General features: G+C 29.8%; 2 protein-coding genes across 2 annotated transcripts; both read left to right on the top strand.

Moving 5' to 3' along the window:
* The first annotated feature begins 771 nt into the window (after positions 1 to 771).
* Positions 772 to 13,330, top strand: LOC107453292 (mitoferrin-1). Its single transcript, XM_043049859.3, has 2 exons — positions 772 to 1,008; positions 12,027 to 13,330. The coding sequence occupies exon 2, from the start codon at positions 12,184 to 12,186 to the stop codon at positions 13,075 to 13,077; it is 894 nt and encodes a 297-aa protein (XP_042905793.1). The 5' UTR covers positions 772 to 1,008; positions 12,027 to 12,183; the 3' UTR covers positions 13,078 to 13,330.
* Positions 1,015 to 3,908, top strand: Caf1-105 (chromatin assembly factor 1, p105 subunit). The gene has a single exon (XM_016070060.4). It carries the CDS (start codon positions 1,103 to 1,105, stop codon positions 3,233 to 3,235), a length of 2,133 nt encoding a protein of 710 aa, XP_015925546.2. The 5' UTR covers positions 1,015 to 1,102; the 3' UTR covers positions 3,236 to 3,908.
* Positions 13,331 to 18,098: the final 4,768 nt, after the last annotated feature.

The following is an 18,098-nucleotide window of genomic DNA, read 5'->3' as shown; positions in this document are numbered from 1 at the left end:
GTTAAAAATCATATACCTAATTCTGGTATATCATTAATTAACGTTAATCATTATATTTAAATTTTGCCATCTAATAACACTAAGATATCTTAATAACCAGGGTCCTCTCAATGGGAGGGGTCCCGCAGTGGACTGATCGTTAAGACACGGTTCCCACCAGATCACCGAAGTCAAGCATCACTGGCTACGGTCAGTGAGCGGGTGGGTGACCACTTGGATCAGTCTGCGTAGGGACCGAGGGTGTGCGGTATTGGTCCTCGTTAAACTGTTCTACCGTAAAGTGCTCGACTTCGCGTGCAGGTCGTTGAGCTACAGAAGCGGTCGTTGAGCATCCCCTCCCTCAGGGTCTAACAAGATATTCACGAAAGATGAAAGAAACAATTTTTGGATTTTTCTTGTTCTCCAACAAGTGATAGAAATGCCATGTAGTTGTAGCTCATTTACGTCGCACTTGAGCTGCACAATGGGCTATTGGCGACGGTCTGGGAAACATCCCTGATGATGATCCGAAGACATGCCATCACAATTTTGATCCTCTGCAGAGGGGATGGCACCCCCGCTTTGGTTGCCTGACGGCCTGCACGCGAAGTCGAGCACATTATGGTAGAACAGTTTAACGAGGACCAATACCGCACATCCTCGTTCCCTGCGTAGACTGATCCAAGTGGTCACCCACCCACACACTGACCGCAGCCAGTAATGCTTGACTTCGGTGATCTGCTGGGAACCGTGTCTTAACGATCAGTCCACTACGGGACAGAAATGCCATGTGTTATGAACCAGACACAACGATATGTTATAAACCAGAAACAACGAAGCAGTAACGATGAAACCGATGATGATAACAGCCAATGAAATAGGTGTATTTAATTAAAAAAGGTTGGTAGCCAAGCAACAGCCATTGATATTATCTTTGCATTGATAGGATATACAACTTTTATTGGCAACACTAATTTGTCCACGAGGAGAAGAGAAGCGAAAATGTGGCGGGAATGCAGTTGTTTTGAGGTGAGTGGTTATTTATGTTTTTAACTTCATTCAACAACCTTTAAACCCATTAAAAACCAATTTTTCTCCTTTCCTTCCTCCATATATTTAAAAAATGAAGTGTAAAATTCCTCAAATTGCATGGCATGAACGTGAACCTGTCTTAAGTGTAGATTTTCAACCATTAAAAGGGAATCATTTTCGTTTGGCTAGTGGGGGATCTGATAAATTGGTTTTGATATGGTATGTCACTTTTTCAGATGAAACAGGTATAAACATTAAGTTTCATTCAGAGTATGATCGCCATTTAACACCAGTAAACATTGTCCGTTTCGCACCTACTGGCAATCTGCTTGCTTCTGGAGATGATGATGGTACATTGATTTTATGGAAATTGAAAGAGCATGAAAATGAAGACGAAGAAAAATGGATCCCTCTCAAAGTTTTAAGCAGCCGATCAAAAGATATATATGATATCAGTTGGTCGGCTGATGGTAATTATTTGATATCTGCATCTACAGAAAACAGAGCTGTTATGTGGGACATGCAAAGCTTTCAAGTTCTGCATGTCTTCTCTGATGCTAAAGGCTATGTTCAAGGTGTTTCATGGGATCCTTTAAATAAATATATGGCCTCATTGAGTGCAGATCGCTCATTGAGGGTAATGAGCATCAAATCGAAAAGGACTGTTAATAAAATTCGATATGCTCCAAGGCCCGTAGGTGCTGACAAAGGTATTGCTCGTGTTCATTTATTTCATGATGATACCCTGAAATCTTACTTCAGACGGCTTAGTTTTACTCCAGATGGAGAACTGTTGATTGTTCCATCTGGAATCCTTCCTAAAGATGGGAAAACTGTGAACACAACTTATATTTTTTCCAGACACTCGTTAGCTGAGCCAGTGGCTCATTTGCCGTCAGGTGATAAGTACACCGTCGCTGTTAGATGCAATCCTCATTTGTATAAATTGCGGAGCTCTGAAGATAAAGAAAACCGAAAATCTAAATGCCTGATAGATTTGCCGTATCGAATGGTATTTGCTGTTGCTACAAGTGATTCAGTCTTGATTTATGATACTGAACAATTGGTGCCAGTGGCGTGCATATCAAATATTCATTATACACATATAACTGATTTGTCATGGTCCATAGATGGGCGTATTCTTATCGCATCATCATCTGAGGGTTATTGTTCATTTATTACATTTTGTGAAGAAGAGCTAGGGGAGATATATGAACCGCCTCCACCAGAAACTCCTAAAACAGAAGAGCACGTAAAAGAAATCAAACAGTCGATTACCAAATCAGATGATGCTTCTACTAAGCCTGATGCATGTTTGAAACCGAATGATGTCACTGCTAAACCCAATGATGTTATTGTTAAGTCCATTGATACTACGGTGAAACCTATTTCTAATGCAAATGAAATTGTACCTGGATCTCCTATGCCACCTGATACAAAATCTGCAGTTTCTCCAAAAAGTGTTATAAGCCCAATACCGGTTAAACCTAAAAGACCAAAACTAACCATTGAAAGCTTTTTCAAATCTCCGAAAACTAATCCTTTACCATTAGAACAAGTAACTCAACCTTTAAAAGATATACCAAGTACCAATAAGATGTCTTCAAGTGATGTTCAATCCAAAGCTGAAAGTTCTCTAAAGGACAAAGATATTGAATTCAAAGAGCCAAGTTTAAAAAGTACGCCGTTAAGCAAACAAATTGTTAAAGATTCAAATATCCCTGGCAATGTAGAGGTAGCTAGCAATGATAGTGATTCTATTGAAATTGTATTTGATACCAAGGTTTTTCAAAAGGAACCAAAATGTAAACTTCAACTTAATTTTGCAAATAAAATAAACAACGACAGTGTTGCGAATGAAATTTCGGAAATGGATCTTGGTGAAGTGGCTCCTGTTGATTCGATTCATGATTCGGCAGAAAGTGTTTTGATTACAGCCGACAATGATTGGAAACTAGAGTTGTCACAGAGTGAAACGATAACACCCATGGATGTTTCAGAACCCGGTACATCTGAGGAGGTTAAAATTAAACCTGATGAGAAAGAAACTACTCCTAAACCAAAGCAGAGTGAAACAATAACACCCATGGATGTTTTACAGCCTGGTACATCTAAAGAGGTTGAAATTAAACCTGATGAGAAAGAAACTACTCCTAAACCAAAGCGAAGAGTTGGATTTGTAACTTTGTCAAAAACTGTCTCCACAACTCTTCCTAAACTTTGAATGTTGATTGAATTTTTTTTTTAAAGCATATATTCATTGCGTTACTTATATTTGATATTGTATATATTTTTTTAGTATGTTTTGCCCAAAAAATTATTAAATCATTAGGTAGGTAAATATCAATAGTTTGTTTCAATAACATTTGTGTTATTCAAAGAACTTCTGTTGTTAACATTAATCTCCGTTCCTGAAATTTGAATTTTAAAAGTAAATATATCTATTTTGAAAAAAAGATTTTTTTTCTTTTATATTTCTGAAATTTTTAATATTCTATTCTGATGTCCACCAATTTATTTGACAGTTTAATAAACTGTCAAATAAATTGGTGGACATCAGTATTTTCAAACTCAATAACATTTGATATTCAAAGAACTAGTGTTTTTAACATTATTTAAATTTTAAAAATTTGCTTTTGTTACATAAGGGTAAGAATTTTGTTTAATTGCTTAGTTAAACTACAAAATTTATACTTTTTTGTTAAATATTCATATTAATCTTATTGCTATAGTTATGGGTATTATTAGTAATGTCTCAAATATAATATATTTAGATATGCATACACAAAATCGCGAACACTGATTTCACGAAATTTGTCATCATCGTGGAAAACTTTTTAGTATTACTCATAAAGGAAGATAACAGTTCCACGGTCAATATTTTTTTGTACTATTACTTCTAGTAAGATGAATAGCTCTTAAAAAAAAAAAGATATCTATGTTTTGAAAAGTGGTTCTTTTAAGAAATATTTATTTGATTAAAAAAAATTGCTAAATTTAAAGAAATAAATGCTGCTATGCATACTAATCAATGTGTTTTTGTAAAACTTAAAACCCTTATGTAAAATTCAGTGATTTTCAAACTAATTTCATCAAAATTAGATGGCAATGAAAAAGTAACTATTAACAAGAATCAATTGCTTGCAGAAAGTTTTTCATTTTTATCTGAGTCTTGTTGATACAGTAACTGCTAACTAACATACAATTAAAGCTCAGTTTTTAAAATTGGATTTTATTTTATTTTCTTTCATAATTATAGCATAAAATTTTTCAACCTTTTTAGTTGATATTTGTCACCTAGTTCAAAATGTTAGACAAAAACATTCTGCTACTAGATCATAGTGATACTATAATCTCAATTCCTGATATGGACATTTCAATGTAGTAAATTGTTTTCATTTTACTGTTAGCTGTTTTACAAAATGTTTTTCAGTAGATTTATAAATAAAACTTAAAATATTGAAGAACAATAAACTTTCTGTATATTAATTATTCTGTATATCACAGGGTTGGGTTTTTGACGTCAAAAAGTGGTTTTTGACATGACAAGGGTATAATACTGGTTTAAACCGTCAAAAACCTGTCAAAAATGTCAAAAACTGAAATTTGCCAAGAAAATATATAAACTTCAAAACTACCAACAGTTGCCATGCATTATATTGAAATTTAATTATACTGTAGGTAATCAGCAGGTTTTAAAATATTTTTTAATTAAAATTAAGGTAAAAATCACAGATTTAAAATCTCAGAAATTTATATTCAAATGCATGTGCAGAAAAATTTTGCACAAAAATTGTTTAAATATTTATATTTAAAATTTTTTTCTTCTTCTTTTTGATACTTAAGAAAATTAAAAGTTTATTACTATGCATTTTTGACATATAAGGAACATATAACTAATATTTATAAGGAACTTACATGTTATGTTGTATAAATGCAAACTTGATACAAGTGTATAAAACTTTTTTTTAATGTTATACCAAATATCTTTATTATCCAGTATGTTAATTTGAATTTAAAAGTAGTTATATTTATGAATAATGATAAATATAATTCATATTGTTTATTATATTTATTTATAATTATTACACTTATCATTTTAAAACAATTTTTATCTCTTAATTTTTTTTTCTCCACTTGTATTAAGAATACAAATAATGCATATCTTGAAAGCAAGAAGTAATTATTCAACAGCTGAATATTTAGATATTCAACAAAACTATATCGTATTCAGCAAAATGAAATTCACAAGCATTTGGATAAACTAAATTTTCAGCATAGTAAATGAATAGGCTGAATATACTGTAAATCGACACTAACTACTCTGTGTATTTAACAGAAAGCACTTAAATTTGTATTGTTTTATGTTAAAAAGATTATTAAGAAGATTTAAAAGAATATTAAAAAGATTTTTCTTTAAAAGAAGATGTCTAATGTACAAAACTGCTAATGTTTATCTTTAAAAATGTTTAATTTTTAGTATAATATATACTATACACTAAATTTGGTTATAAATAAATTTCTTAATAATATCACTGCAGATTTGCAATGACACATGAAAATGAATATACATAATATTACAAAAGATGTGAGTTTTCAAAAGTACAAGATTTTGGTTGCTATTCAAAATATAAGTGTTTCTTCAAAATTTAAAATTTATTTTTTTCTAGAACATAATTAGAAACACTATCCTTTAAAAAAAATATAAATTTTATGTATTAATTAAATTTTACATATGAATATAGGTTTTTGACATTTTTGACAGTGAGGTTTTTGACGTGACGGTTTAAACCATGGTTTAAACTGTCAAAAACTGTCACATGTCAAAAACCTGCCAACCCTGGTATATCATTATGCTGTTGAAACTTTCATTATTATGTTTCTAGAAATTTGAATTTGTAAATAATTTTAATACTTTTTTATTATATCTTGTGTAAGAAAATTTATTGAAATAGAAAACTATATTCTTCACTGAGTAAACTTGAATATTTTTGTTATTCATAAAATGCACAGTCTAAAAGCTCTTTAATTTCGATGAATTATCTTACCAGGGGTCTGTCCAGACATTTTGTGAAAGGTCCGTTTTTGTAAAATTGTGAAAAAATTACTCGTAATTTGTGAATATGAAATAAACGTTAAGTCACATTCTTTCAACCAGGGTTTGGTTTTGTGCAAATAGGGTCCGTTATTGCAAAAAAAAATTTTCAAGAAGTTTTTAAATTGTAAAGACGTACAAGATTATGCTCAACACTGTAAAATTATAAATAAAAAATATTTAATTTTAAAAAATAAATAGCAATTGCAGCTACTAAATTAGCGATGCAACATACAAATATTTAGTATTTAGCCTATACTGCTGAACGCAAAATATTAATTTCGGACGAATAAAGGAGGTAACGTCTGCCGAAGACAAAATTTAGTTCGTTTACATCTGTCTTTCTCCCCCCCTTACCAGGAGGTGTTTATTGATTAACAAAACAATAATGAAGATAAACAAATTTGTGAAGAATCTGATTAAAAGATAAATTATTTTGTGAAGGGTCCGTTTTTAAATTAAATTATTTTGTAAAGTGTCTGTTTTTATGAAAAGATATTTTGTGAAAAAAATTCTTCTAAACAGACCCCTGCTTACTATTCCTTTTTTTTTTTTTTTTAATTATTTTTTTAAATTTATGAATTATTCTCTGCTTTAATATTGTATTTTATGTTTTAAAATGTTAGAAAAAATTGTGTTTAGAGAAAAAGGTTTAGTCAACGAAAGTCACTTGTTTTAAATTTACTGATATTTTTTTAAAAAATTGGTTTTAATCAAATTATTTTTATATGAAATATAATACCATTTTTATTTATTGATTTTCATAGTTATATTTTAAAAAATTTTGTTAACACCTATATTGTTGTAGTAATAAGTTTTAATTACCAAAATTACATCAACTATATCTGGTGTGTAATAAATAACACTTTTGAAATTACTTTTTATATAATTCTTACTGATTTTTCAGTAGTTTTTGACTAATGGATTTTTTCATAAAAAAGCAAAACGGTAGGAAAAATCATCTAAAATCAGATTTTTTTTTAAAAAATCACATAACTGAATTCTAGGTAATATTGTAGAATATAAGAAATTTCAATGTGGGAAAAATAGTTTTTATATATCTTTCTCTTTACCATGCTTTTAAGTGTCTATTTTGTGCTATAGATAAAATATTTGTTAATTCTTCCATTGTCATATAACGGTTACCAATTAAAAAAATATAGGTTTATTTTTATTGAGCCATTTTATAAAAAATGATATAATTTTTAAAAAATTATTTTGTTCTTTATTAAGTATATTTCTCTTTGTTATTTCTGCTCTAATGAAGTGTCATAAGTAATGCCCAATAAGAACTACATTGTCCTTAAGTCTGAAAGTTATGATTACAAGTTGCTTTTGAAATGTAGTCACTACTTCACTGCATTTAAGGGATGGACTTTACTGGAGAACTTAATTTATGTCCGTGTTCAAAAGGATTTCGACGAATAAATTGGCTTGAAAAATTATTAGGTTAAAACATTCCTGCAACAGCGCTTTGTGGGCTTAGTCTCCACAAATTTCACAGTAAACAACATGATTATGGCAATCTGGTCAACAATGTGCCTAGGCCGCCTTTACTTCCCACGTAAGCTGGTACTCAGTGATTTGTATAGGCAATTTTTTAATAGTTAAAGATGAAGAACTCTAAAAATTATGGTTTTTATGTTTTATTAAAATTATTAACACTTAGAAATTTGATCTTGATATTAATAATTTTAATTTGTGTTTTGTAAAATAATTATTAATTTTAAAAATCTTCTTTTTACCTTAAAGTTATGCTCTGGCTGCCTTTTGTTTAAACATAATTGACAGACTTTTCATAAATTTAAGGTTAGAATAAACATACGCCATTTTTATTAATTTCTTTTTTAGTTTGTCAAAAAATGCATTTTAATTTCTGGCAAGTATTACTGCTTAATTTTAAAAAATTTTTAAGCCTGATGTCAGTGGGCTATGTCAGTGGTTGGATTTTAGTAGCCCTGTCTGGGTGAACCAATTATATTTAAATTTCTTTCTGTGAAGCATGCTGAAATTTTGAGACAGAAATGCGGAGAAATTTATGTAAATTGCAATTGTAAATTATTATATACCTCTAATTACTTAACATTGAAAACTTATTGTGTTGTCCTAATGATTGTATTGTATTAATATAAAAAGTATGTAAGACAAGATATCACATTGTTCTAATTTAGAAATTTTATTAACTTCTTAATTGAACTCAATTAAATTGATTTTTGGAAGCCCTAAATTTTCGATGTTTACAGTGTTTTCATTACAGAAAAAAAAAATGGGAGAGAATTTCTCACCCTTTCTCAAAAGCAGATTGAGATTTCAAAAAGTTAAGTGAGATTTCTAAAAATTAAAAAAACACGAATAGACTTGGAAAAAAATTATTTCTTCAATTATAATACATTTTTAACATCTTCTAATTAAATATTTTTGCTGCATCGTCATATGAAAAATGTTCTATATCTACTTTTTCATCAGCTATTATATTTATTTGGCTGAAAAATATCCGTATTTGTTTCGTTTTGACCGTTTCTACCGACATTTGTTTAATTTTCATTTGTCCACTACCGAGTAGAAGATGTCGCCTTAACAAGGTATTTGTCCATCTTAGATTCATGCACAAAAAATGTAAACGTCTTACATGAGGAAACCTTACCTACGGTGAACACGTGCTTGCAGAGAAATGTGTTCTAAAAGGGGGGAGGGGTTCTGCTGTTCGCACCGGTTCTGAACAATACTGGTAAAGAGGGAAGCTAGATAACAAAGACCGATGTTTAAAATAATGAAAGATCAAGGAAGAAAAGTGAAACGGAATTTATTCAAAATGGCAAAAGATGAAATTTTTTCCAAAATTCGCACATTTTGAAATGTATTAATAGAGTGCGCGAACTTCTCGCATCTGTCATTTTTTATTGCTAGAAAAGAAAAAAATTATGCGAGATTCTCGCGCTGTAGTGAAAACACTGGTTTAGTACAATCGTCCTGTTCACTACCCCTTAAATACCATCTACTGTGCAATATATATCTAAATTGATCTTAGTATAGACAGATACATTCAAATTGCTTTTAAAAATGCCCTGTACACTGTAATTTATTTTTGACTTAAAATTTCAATAATCATTTTGAAATATCCTGTGACAAAGATCTCTTGAATCTTGTCACTTTACAATCATGCTCATTCATTATGCTACTGATTGATCATAATTTTTTTTTATTTGTAATAAACCTATTGATCATATTTATATTCTAGTGGTTGTATCAATTGTAATAAAAGCTGCTAAAATTTGTGATGGTGCCAGGACAATTAAATCCTTGCCTTAACATTTAATACTTTATTTTTTTTTATTAAAAATATTTTTTTATTGTTAACCAAGAATGGGTAACACCTAGTTATATTTTGAGGTTTCAATTTTTTTTACAACTTGTGCATTTCCACTTCATTTTGATGTTCATTAGGAAATTTTTATTAACTTATGTAGAAATGAACAATGTATGTTTTCATTTTTATGTGCTCATTAAAACATTTGCTTGTTATAGTACTTATTAGCTTTTTATCAATAAATATATTTTAAAATGAATGTTTTTAGTCTATTGAAGTTCCTGATGAAAGTTACTAATTTGCAACTAAACTTACGGAAAAGTACACAGTACACCTCATAAATAAAATTCATATTTTTGTTTTTAATGAAAAATTTTTAAAAACATTTTAGTCGTTTTAATATTATCATAATAGCTTAGATGAATTTTAGAAATTTGAACAGTCAATATGCAAGATGGACAAATCTGATTTAAGGTTTTGTTCGCTTTTATAAAATAGGTTCATTTTGGTAATGATATCTTGAGTTCAACTAAGACAAATGGCCAGTTAATAAGGATTGTCAACCTGACAGGTTTCACTATAATATTAAAAAATTTTTGTAAGAAGCTTTACCTATTGAAATGCAATATTAATACCATTGTAAGATTGCTTTAATGCAGAGCATATTTTAGGTTACAAAAAACAGGTGCAAGAACATACTTTCTTTCTGCAATTTTGGATTTTTGTCCTGCAAAATATATTGGAGCCAAACGCTGCAGTTCCAATTTTATGTACATGAGCTCAAATTTTGGACTCTTCTTCATTTCCCTTTTGGCATATTGTACCAAATCTTGCAAATCAGAAACTTTTTGCCCACAACTCTAAAGCTTATTAATCCAATATCTAAAGATAAATTGGTGCAAAAAATAGAATGTTTTGTTATTGAATTAAAATAGTCAAAATGTTTTTGAATTGTAACGGTTTATAAATTTTTACCCCATTTTAAACAGTTATTTAAAAATTTAAACTGCACCATATAGTTTCTTTTAAAATCGTACTTTGAAATTTTTCAGTAGCTATTTGGCTCATTTTGGGTTTTTAAAATTATATTTAACTTTGTATACCTTATAATTCATAAATTTTATGTTATATAATAAAAATACTTTTTCACTTTGAATTATATTAAGATAAACAAATTTTGTTAAAAGTGTAGAAAATTTTTTTTAAACAGTTCCGGAGAAATACACAAAAAGTTCCATTATTTTTTAAGAAATCCAAACTTTTACCCACTCTCCTGACTAAATAATTCGGACCATACATTGCAGATTTCTGCTACCTCGATATTTTGAGGGTAAGAAATCTAAATATGTGAGGAAAACTGAATGTTTTTCTTGTTTGATTTGATAGCAAAATATTGTCTACTTAAATTAGTTTGCCTATTAAAGGCTTGGCAAAGAGGTTGCAACTTAAGGTATGTGCACTGCATATTTTTTTTAGAATTTGAAAGAGCAGTTTTTAGTGCAAATGAGTTGTTGAGAGGAAAGCTGAGTTCATCTGCCTTTGTGCAAAACAACCAACCCATTAAGATTGCATCCGACTATGTATTATAAATCCTATCACTAGAAGATCAAAAATGTTTGAGCTATTTCAATTTTTTCCTATGCGTTGTAAATAGATTATTACATTACAATCGAAGATTTGTAGCGCAATTACCCCTACAATTATTAAATTCCAATTCACTAGTATGTAAGACATGTTAAATCCATTCTATCTGGAGATATCTTTTGATAGATGAAGATTGACATTGTAGACAGCATGCTCCCACTCTGGTGACCCGAACGTGATTTGAACACACCAGCTTACCTTAACAGAAAGGCCCATTGATATGAATGCGCCCACTTTAATGGATGGAACACAGTGAATAGTTGATTTGTGACTGTGAGATTGTCCTCTTCACGCTGTTGCTACTCAGTCTGGATCACACTCAATGGGGGTCTGTGCGTACTTGACTGCAAATAGCAACACTGGAGCGACCATGATCCTAATACAGATCTCGCAGCAGGAAAGACTGGCAGTAAAAAAAAATTTGTTTGCCAAAAGGATATTTCTTTTGTTACCTTCCACTTTAGCTTTAAAAAGACACCATGAGAAGACGCATTGATTTCCGACCAAAATGTAAATATTTATATCATTAACATTTTATGGTGGACTCAATTATTTTGTTTCTGGAAAATGAATTTTAATAATGAAGCACTTGTGCTGCCACTTTTGTATTTTTTTATGAAAAGGACGACCATTTAAAAAAGTTTATAGCCATAAGAGATTAACTTTTTTTCATCAACGAGTGTCAGATTCTTGATGGTCTTTACTTGTATCCCAAAGATTTTGAAATTTTTTAAATTATTATAGCTTTTAATTCAAGCTTTTTGTTTTCTGTTAATCGTGACTATTGTCTTGTGTTTAATTAATTTGAATCAAAAATTTAAAGTTTCCTTTTTTATTATAAATTTTTCTTAAATCTGGGATAAATTGCAGTTACAATTATGAACACAAGTGTTGACATATAAAATTATCATTTTTAGACTTATTGGAAATTTTATTTTTTGTGATAATTTATAAAATTTATCTTTTTAGCTTGTTCAAGTCCAAAATGATTCCTGCAATCTATAATCGTTACCATTTGGAACCTATCAGACTTTCAATGCTATTCTTACACTATTCTGAAGTGAAGGTTTTATGATAATTTTACCAGGTGATATATCTTAATCATTTACTTTTAATAAATTAAAATATGGAGCATGAAGGCATTCAAGACTTCTCAAAAATTAGCCATCAAGCAATGGCTGGTGCCATAACTGGTTTAGTTGAATATTCTGTTATGTATCCCATAGATTTAATAAAAACACGCATGCAGACGCTAAGACCCTATTCAAAGGCAAATTATAAAAGTGTTTTTGGTGGCTTATTAAAGATCAACTCAGAAGAAGGAATGCTTAGATTATTCAGAGGCATGCCGTTGCCATTAGTAGCATCCATTCCTGCCCATGCATTATATTATTCCACGTATGAAGTAATGAAAAGAATGCTAAGTGGTACTGAATTCGGAACTAAAAATCCTATAGCCCAAAGTGCTGCTGGAGCTCTTGCTATAACAAATCATAATATAGTTATGAATCCGGCTGATGTCGTCAAGCAGCGCATGCAAATTTATGGTAGTCCATATAAATCTAGTTTCCATTGTTTGAAATCTATATTGAAGTCTGAAGGTGTGATTGCTTTATACCGCAGTCTCCCCACTCAGATGGCTATTGATGCTCCTTATGGTGCTCTGCACTTTGTGATATATGAAACAATCCAAAACTTTCTGAATCCATCTAGAGCTTTTGATGCAAAGAGTCATATTTTGTCTGGAGCCATTGCTGGTGGTTTTGCAGCTGCTGCTACCACGCCACTCGATGTCTGCAGAACTTTATTGAACACTCAAGAAGGAGCGGTCCTGGGTGAAGCTGAACGAAATAAGATTCGAGGTCTGTTCCCTGCTCTGGTGACTGTATACAAAATGCAAGGTTTGAAAGGCTTTACTAGGGGAATGAAAGCTCGTGTTATGCACCATGTACCTTCAACTGCCATCTGTTGGTGTGTTTATGAATTTTTTAAGCACTATTTTTCTGAAAAGGGTAACTAGAGTTACAGCTGCTATGTAAAATGTTATATGAGCTTTTGAAAGTTAAATATTTTAGGGGAACATTTTGTTGTAAAAGCATTTCCTAATACATTGAGCATGCAAATTGTTAAAATTTATAAAAAATTTCAGCATATCAAACTTCATTAAAATTTAAATATTATATTTATGAATGTTTAAATGTTGCTTATTGTGCTTGTTTTTTGTTGATTTCTTTAGGTTAATATTTCTATAATAAAATATTTATTTTTAGATCTAGTCTCTTTATGTAATTATTTACGTGCAAAGTCTTTTAATTCTGTTTGAAATTTTATTTTTAAGTTATAAAGTAGTTGTAGTAGGGGAGAGGGGGGCACCTTTCAACAGTTTTTGCTTAAGAATTATTTTCAAAGTTTTATTGCTTTCAAAATCTAAATTCTAATTTTTATTTATTAAATTGATATTTGAGGTAACCTCTAAATTTTTTCCAAAGGTCTAAGCCAAAGACAAAATACCTAATTTTACATATTTAGTGAACCATGTATTTTGTTGAAATCTACCCCTACTGGGGGGCAGATTTCAACGGGTGGCGGGGCACATTTCAACAATTGAAGAGAACGTAACAAGATCATGCATTTTGGAAAATTAACTTTATTCATAAATTAATAATAATGAATGAACATATTGGATTGATTTAGGTTTTTTCTGCATTATTTTGTCTTTAATAAAATCAAAGTTTACGGAGAATGTCATGAAAAATACAGCTTAACTGTTACGCAGCTTAAACTTGGTTGAGGCAGTTTCATTTTAATGTCATTTCTTTCTATACCACTAATATCCTCTCTTTCTGGAAAATAAAGCATTGATTATCATGCTCCCTCGCTCTCCAGAAACTACCTCCCGAACCAGGTGAGCTCCTAGCTTGGCAACAACATTTGGAGCTGGAACAACTGTTAAAACTCCAGTTTCATCCAAGTTATATATTTGATCCACTGTAAAATGACCAGAATTAAGAGTTCTCTCATAATTGTTGAAAAATTCTTGAACATTTTCTTTATTAAGAGCTATAGCTCTTGCAAAGCTGGTGTTTTCCGGTTTTCTTAAAAGTAAGCTGTGGGTGACACTTCGTAAAACCTTTAACCCAGTCAATTCCAGAGGTTTTATTTTTGTCCCAGCTACTTTGAATTTTGGAATTGAAACACTTTGCGTTATCATAGGAAAGTTTTCTAACTTGTCTGTAAGTTAGACTATAATTGAGAATTGAACATGTAATTATGTATTCACAAAGCAGGATTTCTTGCTGGACATCAAAAACTTGTTGGCTTATGTATTTAGAACTGTAGCATTTTGTGTTAGCTGTACATTGTTTGGTTTCACCAACCAAACAATTATTTGACTTTCTTTTTTTTAATTTATAAAATAAAGCTGAAAAGTCTATTCCAAATAAGCCTGCTGCTGCTCTTAAACATGCACCATTTCTGACAGTTTCCATTGCTTTTTCAATGTTTTCTTCACTAACTTCTGGTTTAGTGTGCTTTTTTTTTATATGTTCGCAACATTTTTATAAATTGTAAGAAGGTAAAATAACAGGATTGAGAATTTTAATGTTACACCGTAAGCTTTTCAATTTTCTTAAAATTAAATTATTTTCATTCTAAGTTAAATTTTCTTGAATATGTTTATAAAATTTTAAAATAATTATTTTATTGATGCTTTTAATGAATTCTTTGTAAATAAATTCTATTTTCAACAACAATGCAACAAACTGAATCTTGGTTTTAAGCTTTTAAAAAAATTTCATATAATTGAAATTTTTTTTACAAACATGCTTTGAACACATTCACATGTTTTTCAAAAAATTTAGAATAATGCCTTACAGAAAAAGTTGAGTATTTTAAATGTAACAACCGTAATTAATGGGCCTTTTGCAGACTAATGACTTCTGCAAGATTACTTAACAAAAAAATAATAAGCCTGGGGCACCTTTCAACACTGTTGAAATGTGCCCCCTAAGCTCTGTTGAAATCTGCCCCTGGTGCAGACATTTTGGTTAAAGTATTATCAACCACTTTAGAAAACGACTTTTTACTAATAAATAATACAGTTAGAAACAGAATTAAATAAACTAGCAGATGAATAATTATCACTTACTTTATTAAAAGATTACTGGTAGATAAACAGTTTTAAAATCAAAACTGTCTTTTTACTTTTGGAATGTTAAAACATGTTCCACAGAGTAACACAACAGTGGTAAAAAGAAAGTGCTTAAAACTAAATGTCAATAGTTATGCTTAGTTAAAGCTTATTGTCTGGCATATTGGCGAATCATTAAACAATATTAGAAAGCAGAAATTCTAGTTGTTGAAAGGTGCCCCATGTTGAAATGTACCCCCCTCTCCCCTACTTAAATTTCTTCATTTTTTAAAATTAGCTTCTTGTTTATTTATGTCCTCATGTCTAAAAGACACCTTAAAAAATTAAGATAAAGAACAGGATTGCAGATTACTGCTAAGCACTGTAGCGTGACAAATTATACACATAATATAAGAAATACTTATTGTAAAGACAGGTTAGTTCTACAGTTATTATTATTTTTTTAAATATAAAAATTTTAAAGAATGATAGTAGGAATGTTCATTTTTTTTATGATCAAAGATGCGGCTAATATTTTTAATATTGGCATAGTAAGTAAAGATTTATTTTGAGAAAGAAACTGATATTCCCCCCTTTATTAATATATTTTTGTCATAAAATTTGACACATTGTTGAAATGATTTGGCTTTTTTTTCCTCTTAGTATTTTTAAAAAATATGCATAATTAAAATCCTTTTTATCAATTTTTAAATTATTTTTTTTTTAAATAATTTATTAGTAAAGCATATATATAAATGCTAGGGCTCAAAATACATAGTGATCTAGGAGCACTAATGTCTAACTCATTCCAATATGAAATGTTATGTAGGGGGGGAAATTATTATTTTTACGTGAATTTCAAGAATTTATTTAACATGCTTTTATTACCATTTTTGGTCAAATAAGCACTGTTTTGTTGTTAAGTTTGCTACCCTTGTAAAGGTATAATGCCTGTCTCATAGAAGTCTTTGTCCCTATTAGCAAAAAACTTTAATCGATTTTTACAATGCTCACTTGATGCCAATTTCTTAGCACTAAGGAAGTTTTTGAGATGATAATCGCTTGGTGACTGATCCAGACTGTATGGTGGATGCATCAAAACTTCCCAACCAAGCTCTCGAAGTTTTTGGCCCGTCACTTAAGATATGTGTATCTTAGAATTGTCCTGGTGGAACACAACATCTCCTATTGGTCAATTCTGGTAGTTTCTGGTCAATCGCTAGCTTCAAATGGTCCAGTTGTTGTCAGTTGAGAAGTGAATTTAGTCCTTGGCCGTATGGAGGCAGCTCATATTAAATTGTTTGTTCCTTTCCGGTCCCACCCAATGTACAGCAGAACCTTCCAGCCCGTTAGTCCTGGTTTGGACACCGTTTGAACTAGTTTACCACACTGCAATAGTTTTCGCACAATGTTGGCGTATGTGACCCATTTCTCATCCACAGTTTGAATTTTTACCTTTATCAAAGAAAAACTATGATATGTACCAAATTGTTTTTCTAAGGGGATGAGTATGCTAATTTGGTTTGTTTAGTCTATGTGTATGTCACAAAATAGTGTATTTCATCGTAATTGTAATTAATATACTTTCTCTAATTTTTTTTATTGAATTTCATTTCAATAACTTTTGTTTTATCGAATATTTAACATAATGGTGTGTTTATGGTTATTATGTTATTAAACTCAATGATTAAAATATAATGCTAAAGTTTTGACTTCTATGATATTTATTTAAAGAAAATTTATACAGGAATGGGATTAGACGTATGAAAGTGTTTGCAGAACAGTGAAATCTTTTTGTTACTGGTCTTATGGATCATGGACTAAATTATCTTAATTTCTATCCCTGTATCAGTACATAAATTTTACATTTTTGCTATGCTTTGGGGTAGTTGGTATGCTTTATACAGAAGATTTTCTTTAATTCTTATATTAGTAATTGCGTGAATACTCTTTATATCTTTATACTCTTTGGGCAATTTATTTCATAAAGCTTTAAAATCCTTGTTGCATATAAATTGCACCACTTTTAAAAAAAATTAAATTTATTTTAGATGTTGTTACAATAACTACATGACCTTTACCCCTATTAAACTGTCATGTAAATCATTGAAAATAACTTTTTAAGCAAATAAAATTTTTATGTTTAAGAACAAATTTTTATTTTTTAATATTGAAGTTAAGGAATATATTTATTCAAAACACTATTTTTTTTCTTTTATGATTTGAAGGTTAGAACCTATTGCAACATAATCATCAGGTGCAGCATTCTCTATTTTCTTTTCTTTTTTTTTCCGTGCACAATATTTCAAAATATTTTCTATAACAATATATTCTGTGTGTTTGGCACAATAATATAAACAAGGCAGAGTTGGAAAATAACCAGTTTTTTTTTTTGTCTTTAAACCAGATTTTTTTTTTAAATTTTTTTGTTCTATTTCTTTTTTTTTTAAATCTATTATTTATTTAAAAGAAAAAATTAAATGACATATTTAGTCCCAAATTAAGAGTATTTAAACCATTAAAAAGTATTTTGCCGAAATCTTTTTAACTACTGATTAAAGTTTTGATAAGGAATAAAATGAACATGATACAAAAGCATAATAACTAAAAATCATGAATATCCATAACTCCACTTAAGGAGCAAATAAATATTTAATAACTAAATATTTTTTTAGTAGTGCATGTATATAAAAGTTTATCTCCTTAATTGTTAACAATAAAAATGTCGTAATACAACATTATATTAATATGTATAATCATTTAGCATAATACAATTTGAAGTAGTAACATCAATTAATTATCTTAAAATAAACATTTCTTTAGTATTTAATGAATCAATAAAAATTTTAATATAATTGAGCGTGAGATATTCAAATTAAAAAATGTTTAAGTTCATAGAGTGAGGAAATGAC

Source organism: Parasteatoda tepidariorum, chromosome 10 (genome assembly GCF_982258835.1).
Source record: "Parasteatoda tepidariorum strain Cologne lab strain chromosome 10, Ptep-v5.0, whole genome shotgun sequence".
NCBI classification, from domain to species: domain Eukaryota; kingdom Metazoa; phylum Arthropoda; class Arachnida; order Araneae; family Theridiidae; genus Parasteatoda; species Parasteatoda tepidariorum.
This window is presented reverse-complemented; position numbering and strand designations above follow the sequence as displayed.

Coding starts and splice junctions, on each gene's coding strand:
- LOC107453292 (XM_043049859.3), top strand. CDS start 12,184: ATGGAGCATGAAGGCATTCAAGACTTCTCAAAAATTAGCCATCAAGCA.
- Caf1-105 (XM_016070060.4), top strand. CDS start 1,103: ATGAAGTGTAAAATTCCTCAAATTGCATGGCATGAACGTGAACCTGTC.